This window comes from Euwallacea similis, chromosome 18 (genome assembly GCF_039881205.1).
Source record: "Euwallacea similis isolate ESF13 chromosome 18, ESF131.1, whole genome shotgun sequence".
NCBI classification, from domain to species: Eukaryota; Metazoa; Arthropoda; class Insecta; order Coleoptera; family Curculionidae; genus Euwallacea; species Euwallacea similis.
In genome coordinates this window covers 590,177-612,394 of record NC_089626.1, presented here as the reverse complement: position 1 = coordinate 612,394, position 22,218 = coordinate 590,177, and the positions used below count along the sequence as shown (strand labels likewise).

General features: G+C 34.8%; 3 protein-coding genes across 5 annotated transcripts; 1 reads left to right on the top strand and 2 right to left on the bottom strand.

Annotated features, from left to right (window-relative positions):
• Positions 1-3,783: 3,783 nt before the first annotated feature.
• LOC136414884 (uncharacterized) lies at positions 3,784-7,831 on the top strand. Of its 2 annotated transcripts, XR_010752567.1 has the most exons (6): positions 3,784-4,172; positions 4,489-5,143; positions 5,200-5,464; positions 5,525-5,669; positions 5,721-7,103; positions 7,163-7,831. XR_010752567.1 is itself a non-coding variant. In XM_066399152.1 (5 exons), the coding sequence occupies exons 1-5, from the start codon at positions 4,062-4,064 to the stop codon at positions 6,093-6,095; spliced, it is 1,551 nt and encodes a 516-aa protein (XP_066255249.1). In that variant the 5' UTR covers positions 3,784-4,061; the 3' UTR covers positions 6,096-7,831. The 2 variants fall into 2 exon arrangements, 1 of the variants encoding a protein (XP_066255249.1); XM_066399152.1 differs by having other exon boundaries at positions 5,721-7,831.
• A 316-nt stretch (positions 7,832-8,147) lies between these two features.
• Positions 8,148-11,433, bottom strand: LOC136414891 (serine protease inhibitor 77Ba-like). The gene is made up of 8 exons (XM_066399168.1): positions 11,041-11,433; positions 10,524-10,627; positions 10,052-10,243; positions 9,774-9,990; positions 9,229-9,446; positions 8,678-8,884; positions 8,488-8,626; positions 8,148-8,359 (listed from the first exon to the last, which is right to left on the bottom strand). The coding sequence occupies exons 1-8, from the start codon at positions 11,054-11,056 to the stop codon at positions 8,223-8,225; spliced, it is 1,230 nt and encodes a 409-aa protein (XP_066255265.1). The 5' UTR covers positions 11,057-11,433; the 3' UTR covers positions 8,148-8,222.
• A 1,093-nt stretch (positions 11,434-12,526) lies between these two features.
• Positions 12,527-22,114, bottom strand: alphaSnap (Alpha-soluble NSF attachment protein). 2 transcript variants are annotated; one of them, XM_066399175.1, is made up of 3 exons: positions 21,927-22,114; positions 21,652-21,845; positions 12,527-16,009 (listed from the first exon to the last, which is right to left on the bottom strand). In XM_066399175.1, exons 1-3 carry the CDS (start codon positions 22,013-22,015, stop codon positions 15,420-15,422), a joined length of 873 nt encoding a protein of 290 aa, XP_066255272.1. In that variant the 5' UTR covers positions 22,016-22,114; the 3' UTR covers positions 12,527-15,419. The 2 variants fall into 2 exon arrangements, with proteins under 2 accessions (XP_066255272.1, XP_066255270.1); XM_066399173.1 differs by lacking the exon at positions 12,527-16,009 and adding an exon at positions 16,283-17,456.
• Positions 22,115-22,218: the final 104 nt, after the last annotated feature.

Sequence of the window (22,218 nt, the reverse complement as noted above, 5' to 3'; positions counted from 1 at the left end):
TGTTTTTTCGCTAAGCGATGCCGTTACTGAGATTTACGTCGAAGAACACACAAAAACATCGAAAAAGCTCTTTTTCACTTCCGTGATTTGTTTTAGCTTTAACTCTGCTCCGATTAGCATTATCAGATATGGGAGATCCCGTTTTATTTGGCATGAATGGAATTGTGTTTTTATCAAACTGGTCCAAACTCGTGCCGCTCGCTGATGCAAATCCGACAACTCCTGCAAATCAATAAATCCTTACTGATACCCTCGTAACTTGACTCGCTGCGAAGTGCGTAATGCGGCCGCAAATAATCTTTCCTATTATTATGTACTGTTAGAATGCACATTCCAGAGCACGGAAATTTTGTAAGAGAGCATGACGGGCGACGGGTTAGAGCTCCCCTGACGATCATGCGTAGACGTGTCATTTTTACCCCAATCGCCATCAGAAAAATCAATAGTGGAACACTACACTTGAGCGTGATCCTATGTATCGTTTGCCGGATTTAAAAAATCTTGGAAATTGTGTAAAAACATACATTTCGTCTGAAAGCTCAATAACAAATTACTTTGATAAGACCGGCGAATTCCAGACACTTAATTAAATTAAGCCATTCTTGAGAAGAGTGCGAATCCAATGACAAATTGTGAAACACAGCGGGTTTTTCTTTAAATCATGTATTTTTGGTAAACTTTACCCTCGTGATACTCTCGCATTATTTACACCCACATGGTTTATCGCTTATTGCGGTCATTTAAAGAATTTGTTGGGAATATCTCATATGCAGCCAAGGACAAAAATATGTAACCAGGCTCAAAACTGGAAAGCAGATAAAGTAAGTGGCAGTTAAAATTGAAAAATAGGGTCACGGATGTAACGATAAAAAGCCCTTTAATCCTTTAAAAAATAGACAAAAACCCAACTTTATGCATCTTCCTAAATTTTGCATTGATCCCTTTCTCTCTCTATCGCTTCCTTTATTGGACACCCATCTAGGGTTTCCCCGGAAGAGTTGCTCTGGACACCAGCAGTGGTTCACCAGCCGTAGAGTTGCAGGCGTAGAAAAAATAATTCTATTGGCATTCTCACTAGGTCAAGTCGAATAAAATAACTGGATAAAGAAGAACTAAGTACTAACTTTCCATAAGTTAGGCACAATACAAAATAATAAGTATATGAAATTACATCACTCTATAATGGGTTTGCGACATACTTGAAAGCGATAAGCAATCCTTTGGAAATATATGGAGTGTTTTTTCTAGTTACGTAGAATTGTTTTGAGCAAATATTATTGAATAGTTCGTATGGGGATTCTGTTATTCTTTCCTGGGGTTAGAAAATAAATTGACCTTACTTATTTTTATTTCAACATAAGAGCCCGAGCTACATGAGCAGAGAAGATTTAGATCATCTGTCCGACAGGATGGACACAGGCTATAGAATTGTAGCGAAGGAACAGAGAAAATGACGTATATCGATGTGTCCAGACTTAGGAGAAGTTGTAATATAAAAAAACATTTATCTGAAAGCATCCAATCCATAAAATTGAAAGCTTTGGAACTCCTCTTGCAGAGCATTCAATTTTCTAGTAAAAGACAAAATTTTCTGACTGAGAGTTTAAAAATTCTTGACCGCAATGTCCCTTGTAACTTCCTTAAGTTTTACACGACCTTTTTGAACACCCTGTATAGTATATATGTGTGTACGTGAAAGGAAAGGGAACCAAAAGGAAAAGAAAAAGACAGAAAAAGATATAGTATATCTATTAAATTAACAACTTTTAACACAGGTAAACGCAATTATTGCTAAGAACGTAACAGAACGCTTAGATAAATGAGTAGGTTTTTTTCGGCATTCTTGACGTATTGGTGAAGGGAATTTTTGATGTTCTAAGATCTAAATCTTGACCATAGACTAAAAGAAATTTCCAAGAAGTCTGATTTTTACTTGTAAAACGCCTCGTGTGGAATACTTAACCTTGACCAACAAGTACAAGCAGAAGAATTTCCAAATCACATCCCGTTTTGACTAGGCGTGATTCAGCTGAAAATTTATTGATGTACAAATTATTAAATAATGATTGTAAATATTTGAGATATTGTTTATTATTTGTATTCATCAGACGAAAGAACGTACAATAACCGGAGTAGCTGATACCCGATTTGCTTTAACGTAATCGGTTAACATGACTTGTTTTAAAATTAAACATTTATTTAATTAAGACGTGTGGCAAATATTGATATACTATGAAATTAAGATGAATTATTCTTAAGTACGCTAAACTCGTGTTATTGATAGGGAATGTTAAGTTAAAAGCTGAGCAGCAAGGTTTTTGCATATTCTCTGTAAGTGTAAGTACCTGTTTAGCAAAAATCAAGTCCCCATGCCCATGAAACTGACTCACGGTTAGCTTAAGTTTCCGTGCCCATCACACAGGTCGAGCTTTACTTTCACCTTCTAATTAATTATAAACTTATTTAAAATAAATAAGTACATCCGTTAAGCAAACTGCGTACTGGATCAACATTAGAAGGTTATCAAAATATGTTAATAATGCCTAATTTTTGATTATTTACAATATGCCAAATATTGTGGGAAGATTTTTATTATTATCAGAGGAGTATAACTTTAAGGCCAAAGGTTAGCCAATAATTAGTACAGTTCGCGGTTTTCCTGGGGTATCTCGAAATGAACGGGGGGGACTCATCAGCAATTATTGTTCACTGTCAGAAACTAATGTGATAATGTAGTACCATATATCAAGGGCAATGTTCCAATACAAGCACGTGTATAAGAGCCTGTTAACCTGTATTAACCTCTGTTTACTAAGTAATCGGGGAGTACATTATGTGCGTTAAAAGAGTACCCTGGTGAAGGTCATACTATCTAGGAGGAACTATCTCTTTTCGGCATTTGCAGCTTCGTAATTAGCATGGTGGTCATTCCCCAAGCTCCCTTGCTGCGAACTTAACTCTTAGCTTCACAAAACAAGTCTGAGTTAACTTTCCTTCTCTCCCTCCCTATAGCGGCGAATTTCGCAAGTTAACTTCTATATTTCCTATCCAGCAATAGGTATTAGCTGTAGTAGGTATTCGATGCGATTAAATTACCGGTGTAGTCTCTAGATTTCTAAATATACGAAATTTGTTGGTGGTATTCTGATACCTACAGGCTCATACACGAGTATGTCTTTTCTAGTATGAATGGAGCTGCGCCACCTCCCTCGGCCTGATCGAGCTTATAATCCTGGATGAAGGTAATTTTTTTATCTCGTCGAGTTTTGACTGCCCCAGTTGGTTTTGTTCCATACAACTGTTCAACCTCAGCATGTATGAAAGCAGGGCATTCGCCATGCGGAAGTCGTCGTCCTAAAAATAAGTACACAATATAAAAAAATATATACGAACATTCATATCAGGCACTGTTGTTGTTTTAAGCGACAATGACCTATTAATAAACCGTACATATTGTGCCGAGAAACAGCATTAACTTCTTGTTTTTAATATTTGATCTGCAGCTACGCGTTTCTTATCTTGCTATAGTCTTAGGCAGTTACATACATATCTAGCTATGGCAATACATTTCTCGCTGTAACTTTGCGTCTAAAATTTTAATGGCTACTTAAATTCGTTTTTTGTAACGATCACCCTATATTTAATTATTAACACTCCGTGTTAACAATTCTTCCGACAATAATAATACAGCCAATGCTCGAACTGGAAGTAGATCAGAATCGCTTAGTATTCGAAAACCCCTTTTATGTTTTCATTGTCATGTTGTTTCTTAATGACTGACGACAATCTGAATGACAGAGATGTCAAAAATCAAGGAAATGTTTACATTTAATATTTCGCAATTTTCTTTGAAAATGTGAAAAATCATCAAATTGTATTTCCTTTTCACAATATTAATTAATTTGTCCTCTGTTGCTCTGTTGAGTCATCCAAATCCGCGACAATTAACCAGGGGCTTAATCATATAAGTGGCATCAATTGTGCGAAAATATGTTTTAGCTTCGTTAGTGTTGTCATAACGCTGATACCACCAGCAGGGAATTTGTAATGAAAGAAAGGGAATGGCTCGAGCTGAACCCGACTCGCAATCACAACCGTTTGAAAATCCTATGTTCAGAGAAATCTATAAAAATACATGGCTTAAAAAGATATCCACTAGCAACTCCAAAAAGGTATTTAATAGCATTTATTTCAAATGGCATTTGTAGATATTAACTACTAATAAACTGTAAGAAAGTTGAGGAAAGGTAGATACCTTCCAATATGTTTCTATTGTAATTTAGTGTAGTAAAAAGCACTAACAAACACTCAGACAGTACAGTACACAGACTCAGCACATACATATTAAATTTTAACTTCTCACACTATTTATGTCTCATATCTACCTGATTCATATTATTGTTTATATTCTTACTATCCAGAATTCTTATCTGAATGTGTATGATTCACAAAATTAGGTTTATTGCTAACATTTAACATTCGTTTCAGAAGAGGGAAAGATTGTGGGTAGTTTTCTGTGTGCACGATGACACTGACCCTTACTTGGAAACATATGTTGATGAGAAATTAGCAGTGTTCCACAAACCTGAGTGGTTCATTTCTCTCAGTGGCGTGCAACACATTTCACCAACAATATGTGCCCATGAGCAAGAATATGAATTTGTTTTAACATTCCCTTCAGAAGTTATTAGATTCTCAGCCTTAACATGGGACCAAATGGTGGATTGGGTGGAAAGTCTAAAATCTAAACTATCAGAACTAAGAATATTAAGTCCAAGAGAAAATGTTTACACCAAACTACCTGAAAAGACAGCTATTCCTTTATTACCTACCCGTGACCCAAATTCTCCACTGCCCCCTCCACCCCCAGTTCCCCCAGAAATCCTACCAGGAGTTGAACATACTAGTCGAGAGATCACAACCAGTAGGCAGAGAGAAAGTGTTCCCTATGAAAGGAGACGCTCAGACTCTCAGAGCAGCACAACTCCAAGAAGTTTAAATGTGATAAATGAGCCTCAAAATGCCAGAAGTAGTTCAAATCATGTATTCAATTTTGAACCTTTGGCTCATACCTTAGAGAGTAGCTCATCGCCAAACCATCAACCTAGTAATAACTTGCACTATGAACACTTATTTCAACCTGGTAAATAATTTATAATGTATAATATATTCAAATATATCAATTTTCTTAATCCTTAGGTCCGTCCAATACAAGTAACTCCACAAGGCAGCTCTCAAGAACTGAATTAAATGTAAATAGTATAACTAATAGATTGTTAGAAAGATCTGCCAGCTGTTCTCCTAGGATTTTGCAACCAGCACCACAACCATATAAGACTTTAAGAGAACAGCAAGTGCTTATGCTGGAAAAAGAAATGAAACACCCCACAGGGGTTAAATTGCAGCTTAGAAAAAAAGACTGTATTAGTTCAATTGGATTTGTTGATGCATTTGATGGTGTATGGTATGTTTGTTTAGTTTAAATATCTTCTCAGTTTTAGTCAATGTCTTATTATGTTATTAGGATTTGTGGGTGGAAACAAAAGGAGCATCCTACGTTGTACAATGCATTACACATAGGTGACCGTCTGCTTAACATTGATGGCATTACTATAAAGTCTGCAGCGGAGGCTTATAGAATGTTACAGTCGCATTATTGTGGCCTTTATGTAAGTTTCACTATCACTGAAATTCCTAAATTAATGCAAGGTTTTTGGCAGGTTAATATTGTACTTAGGAGACTACCTCAAGGCAAAGTTTTTGTAATACACAGAGATACTGAAGGCCAGCCTTTAGGGATAATTCAAGAAAATAATACTGCAGTTATTGAAAGCATTAAACCTAATAGCTTAGCGGCAAGGTACGGCTTAACTTCGAAAACCAAGTCATGTGATGGCATGAGTTTCACAAACTGGGTTTTAACAGAAATAAACGGCCGCCCTCTCAATTTATTTTTCAAGAAGAATCAGGTGCGTGATAGGCTCAATTGCGTTGGAAGAGACATTTCTGTGTTAGTCCAGCCTTTGGATCTTATTAAGCAACTAAAAAAGCAAATGAGGTCTCTGAAAAATTATAAAGATTATCTTTTGCAGTAGTAAAAGGTATGTTGATTTTCTATATCAGTTTAAGTCGTCAGGAAACTACAAAATGAGAGGAAAGTGCTAGGCATATAAAAATGCAGTATTAAGAAAGATAGTTTAAACATAACAATGAAATTTATGCTCAACTATTTCAGTAAAGTTTACTGTAACTTGGGAAGAGACACACATATCTTAAGGGATTAAAAAATATATTAAAATTTCCTCTTTCAAACGAACGTAATAGTCTTCTTAGCTGATAAGTACAAATCTGTTCAATACAAATAAGACAGTAAGGACTAAATATTAAATCTTTAAAATTTGTTACGTCTACTGTTACTATACAATGTTTGATAAGAATATTTTGATCTAATATATACCTAAAACGTTTAAGTAGGTACAAAAGTTTGACTTATGGTATTCCAAGCAATGTCAAAATGATTTTTCTGTGTGACTCCTGGCATGTTGAGAATCGTGTCCTTTGCTAATTTAATTTGTTTCCGCATATATGTTAAGTGTTCCTGTGTAAATCCATCAAAATGCCCTTATACTATATGAACATGTGAGAGTGAGATTCAAATGTTTGGTAACGTTAATCGGTCAAAAAACATTCTCGCTCTCGCGTTTTCGTAGAGCTATACAGCATATTTTACGACACTAGCGATATGAAGGAGTGTATGCAATCGGCAATATTGCAGAGCTCGTGCAGTACGACAGCTAATCTTCACTATGTTTATTTCGTTTTTTGTATACTATAAATGGAAATGCGCGAAAGCATACATTCTTTCATGTCGCTAGTGTTGTGAAATATACTGTATAATTCGTATAGACATATTTGTCTTTGTTTTACAAACTGTGAGATTAAAATTTGTGTCAATTTATCTTAAATCTATTTATGGACTACTTAAAGGGACAGCTGGTCAAATGCAGCAAGAGAATTCACTCATCGTATTTTGATATACCTAATTGATTTGCTATAGATAGCCTTATGTTTCTCATGTTGCTGAACACTGTAGTACAGGCAAGGTAATGTGACTGTATTAGTCTTGATTCGAGTTCTATTCACCTCATCTCTTTTTCGTCAGATGCGATCTCTCAGGGCTTGCGCCAACCAGTAGATATCTTTCCTTATGTCTGGCACACTGGAACTTTTTTAACTAATGTAAAAGCTAAAAAAGATTTACTATTGCGTCGCCTATGTTGACCTATCTATTTCCTAGTTTTGTTATATGAAGATGAATGCATTGCTTCCAGCGGCTATATTCAATTTGGCATTTATCTTTTAGCATCTTGAAATACTGTAATAGCCCACATGTCCCGTAAATTAACGTACAATAAATGAGGTCTATAAACTAAAAAATGAATTATATAGGTATAAATATTTGCGTTAAATGGTAAAGGGAGGAGATTGTTTCCTAAGTTTATTTATTTTGGTACACAAATATCAACTTTTTGTGGTGAATTACTGTAACGACCAAGTACAAGCAATTATTTAAACTCCAAAAAGTTGTCTGCTTGTTACTGTTAGCGCCACTGTAGATTTTGTACACTTGTTTTCTTAGTTTGGCACAGTTCTATATTTTAGATACTTGCGTTCGAACTTTCACTAAAAGTGCAAATAGTTCTCTACGTCGTATCTGTTTTAGTGGATTTATCACGAAATGATGTGCAATATATGCAAAAGTAGATTTTAATAATAGAAGTCTGAGTACTGTGATTATTTTTGTATTGCGCAATAAAATGCATTGAAATCACCTTTTCATTTTCTTGAACTTTAAACACTCAATCCGGCCTCTTAGACCGCTTTCCCAAAAATTCAGTCCATCTCAAGTCCTAGTTTGCCCATAATTTTCATCCTGCTCGAAATTGCGCCTGTTTTCGTTCGTGATGTGTCCAAGGTATCAATGTTAACAGATCTTCTCCTTTTGTCATATTCAAGATTTAGATACCATGATAATTACACAAGTACCTATTTTAAATATAGTTATATGTATTGCAATATTATTGACGAGGTTTGAGGACACCGTACAAAATTATTAGACTTTTATTTTTCCAAAAATCTTATTCTCACAATTCTTATTCAAACATTTTACAAATTTATATTTAACACTTTCAGTAGACATAAAACTACAACTTATAAAGGATTTAGGGAGCTAAAGTATTGGGATTGCTGATTTTACCAGCGAATATAATACTTCCACTTTGTTTATGTATAATGAAGAAGGCAAATGGTCTGTTAGCTTTCACCATGGGTGGAGGCGCTCTGTTTAAAAATATGGCACCTAAAAACGAATTCTGTGGTTCAATACCTATCATATGGTTTTTACTATAATTTTTTTAGTTCCTATGATTTAAATTTTCTGATTGATTTTTCAATGTTCTTCACGCTTTTGCGTCATGCAGGACTTACTTGCAGCAGCAGAGGCAATAGTTCCTTCTTCATCAACTTCAATCTCAGCTTTCTGAATAACTCTAGACAGAAATAGATAATGCGGAAAAATTCCCAATAAATTCGCTTTCTGATCGTCAAATATATCTACGATCCCCATCTAAAATTTAAACATAAAAATATCGTTGCAAACATGTTTCTTTAAGAATACCCTTTCCAGAACACGCTCCATGTTGAAGTCTGAAACGACTTTAAATTTGGGCAGGTAAACATGTACATCGTCTTCGGAGTATAGTTTATGGTTTTGTTCGAGTATCGCCAATATGTCAGTAATTGATTCTTTAGTTAATGTATTTAACATATTGGTCACTGTTTGAAAACCTCGAGGTATGAGTACCAACATAGAGAAGATGTCATCCTGGGAAGAGAACATTTTCAGTCAATGAGAACAATGTTGCAAGGTTTATTATAAACTTTAAGATTGTTCCTTTCTATAATGGTAAACTATAGGCAATAAGCATTCATCGAGTGTAGCGTTCTCACATGAGATAATATACTGTTTAATGGTATAAACATATCTGTTCCTCGCGCGATTTTTAAGCCACCTCTCGTGGGTGTTGAACTGCCGGAGCAAAATAATTTATCACACTGTCGTCCATTATCCGAGTCTGACTCATTTCACGGGTTGAACGAAATTACCAGTCACATTTCACGCGTAACAATTTCCTCCATAAACCCAAAAACATATAGAAAATCACTTACAAATCCATAAGGTAATTCAATGGCGTGCGCATTAATCCTGTCAATGCGGTCGTAAGCGTAAGGATGGGCTTGGTACATCATTTGCACCTCTCCAATTTTGTTCTTTCTATCATCCAAGAACGGAGCCTCTTGAGTTGCCGTTCGGTTAAAAGGCGTTTGCCATTGACCTTTGAAGTACATCGTTGTGGTCATTAAGAAATAGGCGTTTCGGACATCATCTATAAAATATTTACTAGATAAGTTCCCCTTCAAGTAGGATAAAAATGCCATTTGGAGCTTATATGTATATACGAGTGATGATCTAGTACGGTGTCCACTTGTAACATTTTCTATCAGCCTAAGTATTAATGACCTAGACAATAGAGAAAAGTGAATTTAGTTCAGTTTCAAAAAATATTTAATTTATGCATTTTTTTTAGCTTTACAGAAGTCACCCATATTCTTCATCACCCATATTTGAGCGCTCGAATTAATATGAACGCACGCGCGACATACCCACGCTTCTTAAGACGTTGAAATGGGCTTAAGTAAAAAACTATTCCTACCTGGAGTTACTAGTTCAGAAATTCTATTTCTTGTCGCTGCTGCTACATATTTATTAATTATTTCTGCTGCTTCCTTGCTATTCCCTTTAAAATCGACGGGTGTAATTGATGCCCCGTAGTACTGCTTGACGATTTGCTCAAACTTATCTTTGACTGGAAATTCTTGCCGTGAGAATAATCCAGTTGAGGTTTCGAAGTCTGTTTCTCTAGTTTTAGACTAAAATCAAGAAACCTGCTTAATATGCCACATAATCCAGACAAGTCCCATTACCACATACCTTTTCCAGTTGTCTTATCAGTCTATCGTAACTATCCCTAACAACGTTCTTATTTTGAGACTGACCTAGCGCTCTATCAATTTGATCTGCTGTGGAGTCGTAAGCCCCTTCTGAGGCTATAGTAAGTAAAGTCCATATGGTTAAGGGAGATAGGGCTATGTTTAAGTCGTTTCCACCCTCGAGGTTCACAGACTAATTGCGGAAGAATAGATTATAGTCCAGGGGCAAATACGAACTAACGTATCAATGTTTGAGAATATTTCTAGTAAGATTTGCGCTTATTTACAGAAAATCGTTGCGAATCTATTTTTCGGAAATGACAAGGCAATTTTTTGGAACAAATAAATTCCCACTGCCATGTTTTGTTCACTGAATCTCATTCATAAACGTAGTAATTTCCGTTCATGTTCAAGACAAGAAGGCTGCTATATAAATAACCACTTATTTGTTTGAAGGTCGGAGATGTACTTACCGCTAACAAATCTAGAGAAAACTTGTTTATGGAATCAGCAATGTTAAATTTATCTTGCAAATATGCCGGGGCAGCTAAACATAGGACTATCCCAATATGTGTATCTGTAAGATTACTCAAGTGAGTTTAGGGACGTTTTATAATAGTAGGCAGAAACTGCCAAAAATCTGTCAGAAATGGTCAAACATTCCGTCAGAAATTGCCAAACATCTGTCAGGAAATGTCAAAGTTCTGTCAGAAACTGTCCAAAAAAAGCAAGCATCGCAAACGCTAGACTACGTAAATTGCCAAAGCACAGTTGTTCTATAGCCAAAGCATTATTATTATTGTTTGAACGTACGATCAACGTCATAAACCTGACCGCATCATAAATTTGCTATCCAAATTTATTCTCAAGCAACTTAACTTCGATAAGTTATTTGAATTATTACCCTAACTGGAAAAACAGTTGATTGCTTCTCGAAATAATAACTGAGTAATACGGAACACTGCAGGAAATAAATTACACGATACTTACATAAATAAGTCTTCATGTTCAATCACAAAGTGTAATCTTACTGAAATATTTAGGAACCCGACTCGGTGTGGATGCACATATACTAGAGCTGACCGTGACCACTTTTCAATCTACCATTTCAGTTTCCCCGCTTTGTCTGCCTATAGCTCGTAGCACTACACTGAGGTTTAATCTCATTTAGAGGAATACCTCAGTAATATCTACAGTCGAATATAATGCACAGCACAAACGTGACTGGAGCAAATCAATAAAGCAATAACGAAATCACTCTTTTTTTATTTTAATAGTACGACGCAGTTACTTGGGAACTAAACATGGAAAAACCCATCTCTGGGTGATGCCATTTAAGCTCTTGTACTATAGATTAAAATTTTCGCTATTAGTTTTTTCATATCTGGTTGCTCAACGGTGAACAACAAGTACAAATTTCCATTTGTTCTGACCATAGGATTCTTCCGGCATTTAAGGATTTTAACGCTGCATGGGCATCAATGTATGTACATTATAGATGCTTGACCTTTAAATGGTTCGAGTTTTTAGTTGGACGGCAGTTTATTCGCTTTGTCGCCGGTACTAAATTCTGACCCTCTGTAAACTAATTCTTTATAGACAAGGCGAAGCACTGATTGTTATTCTCACTGTAGAAAAGAATCGGCAGGATAAAGTCCATGTAAATAACAGGTGTTAATTAGAGTTTGTATAGGTTTATCACTGGAAGCACCCAGAGGGTGACTCACATTATGCAAATACTATTTTCTTATAAAGCAACAAACTCATATACCAAAAAATCTCTCGTATATACAGGGTGTTCCATAATAGTATGTCGAAAGTTCAGGGGTTGAACCTGGGGATGACTTTAAGGAAAAATGTTCGTGTGAACGTGGGTCCGGTTAACGTTATGACAAAAGTTCAAGAGACCTCTTTTTCACAGAAATATGGAGCATTCAAAAAAGCGTATCATATTTGTCGTTTAAAATGTTCAGGGTCGCATCGCTGGCGACGCCGCTGGCGAAATTAAAAACATCCCCCTTAAAAGATGTATCTCCACATCATTTAGCATTCTTAAATTAAGCTAAAAATTCGCAGATTAAACTCCTCAATTTTCATAAATATATTTAATGCCGAATCGGACTTATTAGGAAAAAACTTTCAAAAAGTCACTTTTCATCGCCCTGTCTTTCGAACAAGGAGCGAAAACGGGCCCATATTCATGTGAACTTTTTTCTTAAAATCGTCATAATCATCATGAAACATCCTGTGTAATATACAGAGTTTCAATTTGCAATAAAAAGGTGAATTGTGATGCACAGAACCACCCCGTGTGTTTAAAATGTACGTCTTCATCTTATAGCATTCGTATTTAATCCGGTCGTCTACCTCCGACAAGTTTTGAGATACTTGCGGTTGACCGATATAGAATCTGAGGCACCTGTGCATGTGCGAAACTCTAAAAAGAGATGGACGCATTCGTCCAGGGGTATTACAAGGGGGACAGTGCAAACTTCTTTGTGTTTAATTTTTGATTAATTCGATAAGAGATAAAACAACACCGTTATTAGTAGTATACCTTTATTTTGTCACATAAAGGATATATACAGCAAAAAGCTGATCGTTGAATGGTTCCTAAATCGTATCCTGTAGCTCTAATGCATTAAACAATAATAATTGTAGTATCATAGCTTGCCTTAAATACTCCTACTGTAACTTTAAAAATGCAATTAATGGCCATACACTCCATAACATGGTTAAATTCAAAACTGGCTAGATCAATGATGTAAAGCTACAAACATTACGCATTAGCAAAAGGTGATAATTCCCTATGACGGGTCCAGCATTGGCCTGAAATAGTCTGAACCGGCGATTTAGGACTGGATGGAAAGATTGCCGGCATTCCATCAAAATTGGTCACGCCAGAGATGTGTCATGCGATGACGCGCATGTAAGGTTTAAGATATTCTGTTGGTGCATTTTTTCCTGTTTCGCAACCATGGGTTATTGCCTCATTTGATAAATGGGGGCGATAAACCTGTAAAATTAATGCTGCATCCACTTCTTCTGAGTCATTGGTCTGGACGGTTAACGGAATTTTGGAGAAATGCCGGTAACGTTTCAAATTTTTCGCTTGAAAACTTATCCAGCATATACATACCATTATGGAAATATTGCAGAGACCGTTAGTACTCTGCAAAATAACTAAAAAATGCTAATTGACCCATGGTCCGAAACGCACCATTTTCGATGTACAGGGTGGCAAAGTTTCATATTTTTTAAAGAAAATTTTCAACAGTTCTCATTTCTTTTCTTCCTTTCCACTCTTAATTTGCATCGATAGATACTTTTGGAAATTCTATGAAAAGAGTGAAATACGAAAATGCTGCAAGAGACCAAAAATCTGAAGAATTGAAGATAGAATTTAAATTTGGTGGCGAGATTCACACAGGGTGTTTCTAAAAAAAGATAAAAAACATAAAGTTGTACATGTCGCAAAAAAACCATAATACCTTGTATGTGCCGGCGATTTTCACATTTTGTTGAAAAAGGTTTTAAAGAAAATTGGTGTACGAAATTTCAAAAACTCGAGGCGTACGTGAGAAAAACACATAATGAGAAAAAACCTGAAACTTTACCATCCAGTATATCGAACATGGTGCGTTTTTTTACCTTAGGTCTATTAGCACCTTTTTATTATTTTGCAGAGTACTATCACTTCCTCAAATATCTCCATGAAGATATCTTACACTCTGTATTTCGCCCGGCAAGATTACTTATTTACCGTTAAAAGGTTGTGCTTATAGGCGATACAAACGTTCATATCATAATTTAAAAATATGTCTATGTAACTATCTTTAAATAACTTGTAAATTCACAAATCGTTTTTGGTAACTAAAGGATCGCGTGGGTTAGTTGGGGTACTCCTGAACTGGACTATTGAAAGCATAAGATGAAAATATGTTAGAATTTAAATTACATATTTTTCGGCCTAACAAATAAGTTTTGATCAGTTTGGGTTGTTTATTGTATTCGCGTATAAAACTGTGTTTAAAAAGTGTGAACGTGGTGATTTTTTGGACTTACACTTCTATTGAACTTAATTAGAAAGAATGTTTCCGAACTGTACAGGGTTAAAATTGACTTTATTTTGTAACTACTCAATTTGTACTTATCCATTCGCAAACGTCGCTGCATATGAGTAGAAAAAAAACAATAAGAAATGCAATGCACATGTAAGCGGAAATAAGTACATATTCACCTATTGTTTTTTTTATAGTATAAAAATGTAGATATTCGTCCACTTCTAATTAATTTACATTCCGCACGAAATTGCCGAGAGTGAAATGCACACGAATGCGTGCGGAAAGTGGATAAAACACAAGTTAAAAAACCATTTATAGTCAATAAACCCTGTACAGGAAACTGCAGAAATTTTTCATGATTTCCGCTTTAAACAGGGAAATATTTCATAACTGATATTTTGCCTGCAAATCTGCGTCCTCAACGCAACATTTTTTACACTTACTGTGTAACATAGAACAACGAACTAGCAAATTGAGAAGTACATGTAAGTAATTTGCACTAGTCGCTAAACAATGCAAATTCGAATTATTGCAATTTGAAGAAATGATTTTTCCACGGCCCAAGATATTAGGAAACATCCAGTTTCTCCCTATGGGTACAACAATATCTTAGAGCCATAAATGTCGAGCACCTTGTTAAATGGTTAATTGGTGGTATCTTAAGTTTATTTGCTAAATAACAAATTATAAAGCTTACAATCAAGCACAAATTTTCACTAAAAATGGACGTCAACAATGAAATATTGTGTGTAAACAATAAGTGTTATATAACATTTTTCCTACTTTTGGATTATGCGTGTGTTAGTTAACTAATATGGGCCGAGTTCGTGGGATGGCCGAGGCCTAAAAAGACATAATTTCAAATAACTGAACACAATAAACAAAATTTTACTATCAACAAGCTTTATGTACCTCCATTATACTAAGTGAAGGTGCCTTAAACTAACACGTAATTTAATTAGATGTTTAGAAAAATGTTAATATTAGATAATACTTATCTACCATTTTTGTTCAGTAAAATTATGAGGAAATTTGAAGTGAAACCTAAACGTTTCATAAGTAGAATTTTCTGCCAAGCGATTGCACGGAAGTTTAAAGGCAACATCACAATCGCATATTTTTAACTAAAATTCCTCAATTATCTTACTGAACAATCGCACAAACACTAAACGACACAAAATTACTTTCGTGATCTCACTGGGTAAAACTGTAAAAACCATATGGGCATAAATGAAATAATTTCAATAACTATAGTACCTATACACATTAAAGTTTTATAGTTAAACGAGAAATGGCATAAATTGCTCAACGCAAATCGGGACTATCGTTTAATTGTTTCTTAATTTTCAGAAGTATTGTTGTAAACCACTGATCTAAACGAGAGATTTCATCATAGTCCTTTACCGTATCAGTAAAACCCTCTACATTTTGTTCTTCAATGTGCTCAATCAACGTTTTTACGAATTTGTACTCCCGCGCATCTTGGAAAGCTGGATATTGTTGCAAATAGCGCTCTAAGGCATGTTGAGCGTTTAAAACATCTACACACAAATGGCATAATGCGGCCCGGAACATGTATTCTTTAGCACTATATTTTAGCAAAGAATTCTCCAACGAAGATGAAGCCACATCCTGGTAGATCTGTATTGCTTTATCATAATTTTCAAGTTGGGCAGAGTACTGTGCAACTTTTAGTAGACATTTGTTTGCAGAAGAATTGTTTTCTTCGCCTCTAAAATAATCTGCAGCTTGTTCGTAATGTTGAACCGCCTTTTCTAGATCAGTTGAGTCATTTTCGTAAAGTTCGGCTATTGTTTGGTGGTGCTTTGCAGCCATTGTAAATTTACCCATATCGGTGTAGATTTCTATTGCTCGTAGCAAGCAATTGACAGCCTCTGGAACAGAAAAATAGGTGTATCTGTGTACATAATTAATGTTCAGAATATTCAAGTTTCCGAATGGTCTCCTTGGAAATGGTGGTTGGAACTATGCCGAAATCACCTTGGCAACACAACGTATAATATGGATATGAAGGTCGAAGTATAGTTCTAACGAACCTTTTGCAGAAATCTTTCCGCACTATTCATTTTAATATTGTAAAACAATTTTATTGTAACTTGTTTGAAATAAACTAAGGATATTTTTATAAATATACATAATGCATATATTACATTTAAACCGCTACACAGTATATTCTAAGCAATTGCTAATTGTATTATGGAATGATCAAGGGAACTCAAATTGCAAGTCTAGCACTATCTGGTTACGTTGTATGCCTCAGCGATTCTATAAGTCGAATAATATTTTTTTAGACGTGAATAAAGGACGCCAATAGCTTCTTGATGAAAAAACTGGGATATTGACTCATCCAATGTTAGTCACACCCACTGCAAATATTTGATGACTTACTCGATCCATTTTAAACAAATGGTGAACTAAAAAAATGCCTTTAGGTCTAATATTAATAACATTTATGTAAAACTTCAGATTAAGCTGTTTATTTACGACCTTAGATGATTAATATCATTTCTTTCACTAAACATTTAATCAACGAGCACCTATTATATTTCCCATTAAAAAACATGACACGCTCGCCACGGACCCATCCAAATTATTAGGTACCTACTCGAAAATATTCAAAAATTACTTCCACTTCCTAAGGACTGTTCTTATCTATTATTCTGTACAACTAAGTTAACAATAAATAAAATATTGAACATAACTCAACAAAAGAAACATAGCACGAAAATTTTCAGCAAAGGTCAGGCTTTTCACCAAGCTGTCTCTTAACTCGCAACAACAGAGTGGTCTGCCACTCATCCAAACGTGATATACTGTCATAACCTTTAACTGCATCAGTAAAACCATCAACATTCTGTTCTTCCACATTTTCGATTAAATTTGCCAGCAATTTGTATTCTCTAGAGTCTTGAAATGCAGGATATTGTCCCACATAACGATCCAAGGCATGTTGGGCGTTCAGATGATCTATACAAAGCTGACACAACGCTGCTTTAAAGAAATAATCTTTCGCACTGTATTTCAATAATGAACTTTCCAGGGAACTTGTGGCTACTTCTTGATAAATCTGTATTGCTTTCAAGTAATTTTCATGTTGGGCAGCGTATTGGGCAACTTTTAATAAGCATTTATTTGCGGCATTGTTGCTTTCTTCTCCCATAAAGAAATCTGCGGCTTGCTCATAATGTTGCACAGCCTTCTCTATGTCTACTGCCTCACTTTCGTACATCTCAGCTATTGATTGGTGATGCTTAGCTGCAATGCTAAAACGCCCCATATCCGTGTACAGATCAATGGCTTTTATGTAACTTGTCACTGCATCTGTAATAAACGAGTAATGAGTGAATAAGAGAGTATGGAATACCAAAACTAGGTTTCTCAGAGTTTGCTCAAAGTTATATAACAGTCAAATAGCTTTTTAGTTGAATCATTTCATTGGTCTATTAATAATTTTATAAAGAAGAAATTCAAAACGTAAGCATTTTCTCTTAATAGCTCACAAACTTCTTTCTGTCTTAAAAAAAAAATATGAAAAATGTTTACCCAAATAGGATTCAAACCTGGGCCATCGCAGCGGAAATCTAACTTCGTCCATAATTCATTCGTTTTTTCTAACACACGCGAATTTGTAACAAACGTATGTGTAACCATTTGTTACTTTTACAACCGTTGCCACACTTGCAAAAGAATTTAGGCACAAAGAGATAAAATAAATGCACTTGACTATTGCATAACTTTTGGCTAACCCTGTATAACTAGCTAACACAAAAAATTATCCTGGATTAGCAAGCAGTAAAAATAAAGATGATTGGTAGATGCGGATAATGAGAGTAATAAAGATACCTCTTTTTGTTTGGAATGTTTTTTGTGAGGTTATTTTTCTTTGAAACGTATTTGGGATTTTGTTTTTTACTATGCCCTAAATGTATTAACATTTCAGGGTAAATATTTATGGTGTGATCCTAGTCAATGTTGGAATGAATAGCATATAGTTCTAGGCAACCCACCATACATATGAAAGATTTTTTTGGAATAGGGATGTTGCTTCACCATATTATCAAGAATACAAAGATATGTTGGCTAAATTTATATCGTTTAATATGAATTTATTTAGAACTTGAAATATTAACAAACTAATGCACTAGGTATCTACTATAAAAATTGATGTACCCAATATTAAGAAAGAACCATTATTAAAATATTAAATGAAACAGTCTCATAATTTTTCAATCTACATAGTAGGTATATTGTCAGGCAAGGTAAAACTCATACACCTGAACATTCCGTATTAATTTTGTTCAAAAAATTAAAATTGTTTTCAAGATCCAACTGAACGGTACTTTGTTTCAAATTTTGTCTTAAAATATTCAAATAAACGTTTCGATTCCTAATACTTTCGATGAAATGTAATTGTCCTGGATCTGCTACAAACATACAGTCCCAAACACAAACCGAACGAACTATCATCGTTTTCAACGCTAGTGTGTAAATTTTTTCCCTTAAGTGATGTATTTCCTTTCCTCTACATCTAATGTTGGCCATCGGAAGCGAATATGTTAAATTTAGATTCATGTGTGAAATTAACATTCCTCTAGTAATTAAAATTCTCTTCTCTATATTTTTTTGCAAAATTTATACGTTCGAGTTTATTTGCTTTGCTAATAAATGGCTTCCTACGAGCTATTCTCCCATACAAATTTGGTTTCTTCAATAAATTTCTCACCGTTCGAGGACTCACTTTCTTTTTTAAATATTTTTCAACTTCATCAATAACTTTCGGGGCTGAAATCCTCGGATTTTCTTTTATTTTTCGTAAAATCTCGCGTTCATCATACGAATTAAAACTTCTAGGACTTTTCCTTATTTTATTGGACACTGTTGTGATTTTTAAACCGTTTACCTGAACTGTAGCAAAACTTCTGTCAACTATTAAAGCTATTTGTTTAGAAGATTTTTGTTTTTGATAATGATGAATCGCTAATTGACGTTTATTAAAACCAATTAATTCCACGCTGAGGCCCTATTTAAAAATAAAACATAAAAATGCAAAGAGACAAAGGCTTTTCAGTTTTCACACTTAATCACCTACGTAACTACAGGTATAATTGTTAAGACTTTTGTCTAATTAGAACCAAGTCAACGTGGCAACCGCGCCATCCAACGCAAACAGTTATGCATAATGGTTATTGATAAGAGATCAGTCTCTCCTCTCATTTGGTGGAGCTAAGTCGCGCAACCGCTCTGGTAAAATGGCGAGTCGTGTTTTTATCGATACAACCTAACAACTATATGTTGGAACAAACAGTTATGTTTTGAAATAAATTTCCTGGATTGAGATTTTTAGTAAATTTATTTTGTTAAAGTGGAAATACGTCATTATTGCTCTTTTTAAAAACAGTTCTGAATCATTTTTGCTTGGGAACATTATTTTTAATATTTCTTTGAGTAACATATCTAAATAAATACCTCCGTTGAAAAACTCTAACAAAACATTGGAGCAAGTAATAAATTTTAAATTATAAATATTAATTAATAGGGGTGTAACGTCTATTTTAGCTTTTATAACTGCCTGAACTTTTTTATTAGGTGTCGAGTCCACAATATTTTTACATAAATCAGAGGTAAAGATATCCTGCATTTCTTGTAATTTAGCGCGCAATTGCGGTAAAGTTCGCTGAGGATTGTTTCTTAGTTGCTGTTTTTTTTATGCCAAACCGTCTCACTTGGGTTCAGATCCGCGCTGTATGGATCTTGGAACAGCAAGCAGAACAAGGAAGAAAAAATTCCATTTTCTTCGATACTGACAGTACATCTCTAAGGAACAGTTCCAGATCGAAGAAAGGGATTACGAGGTTTTTAATGGATAGGCGTCTCGGCGAATCCAACACTACCTGGCCGATAAAACATCAGGCCAATCGAATCTCTTTCGAGGATTTTTCACACGATAAAAAAGTTACAAACCACAACGTTTTAATTTTAGTCGCCTCATGTTTCGAATCTTTATCTTGGTGGCCAAGACCTTTAGAGGGGACACAACCCCATATCAATAAGGAGCCCCCACCGCGCTTTACAGTTACTCACAAATTTTTAGATTTTAGTGCTAAATTGGCTTTTCTCCATGCTCTAGTTACTTCATCAGAACAAAAAATATTGAATTTGCTTTCGTTCGCGAATATCACCTTACAAAATGAAACATCTTTGTCTCTATATTCTTGAGCAAATTGAAAAAGTTTAATTTTGTTTGTCTTACTTATGTATTGCTCTTTCGTACCGCTCTATCATGAAAGTTGTTTTTATGCAATAAATTTCTAATTGTTTGGGGATTAGCTTTCTTCTTTAATTTGATTTCTATCAATTTTGTCAATTTCAGAGCAAACAATTTTAGATTTTCTGCAATTTTGCGTAGAATCCAACACTCATCGTACTTATTAGAAATATTTCTTGAAGATTTCCTCACTTTATTATTTTATCTTGCATAACAAAACAATGATTTTCTGACCATAACATCAAAATTCTGGAGTGATCAGCGAAAAGTCCAGATTGAAACCCAATGGAAAATTTATGGAGACATTTAGCTCGCAAGGTCTACGATCACGGACGGCGCCAGTTTACTAGCATTGAAGGCCGAGTATTTAACGTTATACATAGGAAAGGGAAAACCATACGATTATGAAAGTATTTTATTCGCATATTGGACGGACTAAAATATTAGGTGGTTTTATATTTTTGGACAGAAATTTTTCATTATGTCGTTATAAAAATGTTAAATTATAAAATGACGCAAAATATATTAATTATTTGTGTGTATTTGTTGTTTTCAAGTCTGTTAAAACAAATTATATTTCTTAAAAATTCATTTTACTGATCTTAAGAAAAAAAAATTAAGAGTGATCTTATACTTTTTGGACGCGCCATATGTCATATAGTATAGATAGATATATGAATTATAAATAACAAAATTAGAATACATGATGAATTCCATTTATAAAGTAAGCAGAGGTAAACTTGCTGAATGTGTTTCAAAATTATCACTCGCAGTGCTATACCTACTTAACGAAAAATTTTACAGGTTGAGACATGCCCTATTAACTACAAAATAAAAGCATTACTGAATGGAATAATATTGCTACGTGAGTGAAATAATTAATTGGGTACTTACCTACCATACATTACTTAGTGAAAGGTAAAGAAACATTACACCAGCAAATATACATTTTAGGTTAGTACTTCAATGACTCAAATCCAAACAGCAAAACTAAGAACCCAGACGAATAGCATGTTAATAAGGTTTTTCAGTAATACGCATATTACTAAGAATTATTTAGTCAAATTGATGAACCCTCCACATTTTATCAATTCAGAATTATTAGAGATTAAACCGCTCACACTAAACCGTTCCACATTTATGAATTCATCCTCAGTTTATGCCAAGCTAGTATGTTTACCTCAATAAAAGAAAAATTTTCAAATTATTAGTTCCCTTAATTTCAACGAGAGAAAGATTCTGTTCACTTACCATTTATGTTAGATTTCTTGTAGCAGTTTGCAGCATCCACATAATTTGTAGCAGCTTCATGTCGGGACCCAGCCCGCAAGTGAAGGTTTGCAGCTTCGTTGAAAGCACTTCCTGCACTAAGCCAGTTTTTGGCCATTTTGAATAAATTTGCCGCCCGTTGGTAGCACTCGATGGCATCTTCCACCCGACTTCCCCTAAAATTGAATAGCCCCAAAAATTAATCAAACATCCTCCACAAAGAGTACTTTAATGATGTGTGTATATAACCTACTTACCCAAAAAGCGATCCGAAAAATCCTCTGGGGCCTAGTTTCTTCTCGGCTTCAGCAACTAATTGCTGAGCCTTTTGCTCATTTGTTGACATCGTCGATGAATTTAAATCGGAATTATTGCTAATAACAATATATCTTGGAAAATGGACGTTGGACGTCTCAACCTCCAACAAAAGCTTTATTGACTATTGACGTATTAGTTCAATGAAAGTTCGGTAGTTGGCGCTCTGTATCAAGTGATGAACGATTTGTCGTGCGTTACGAAATTACGCCCAGAGTGTGAGTGTGCTTTTTA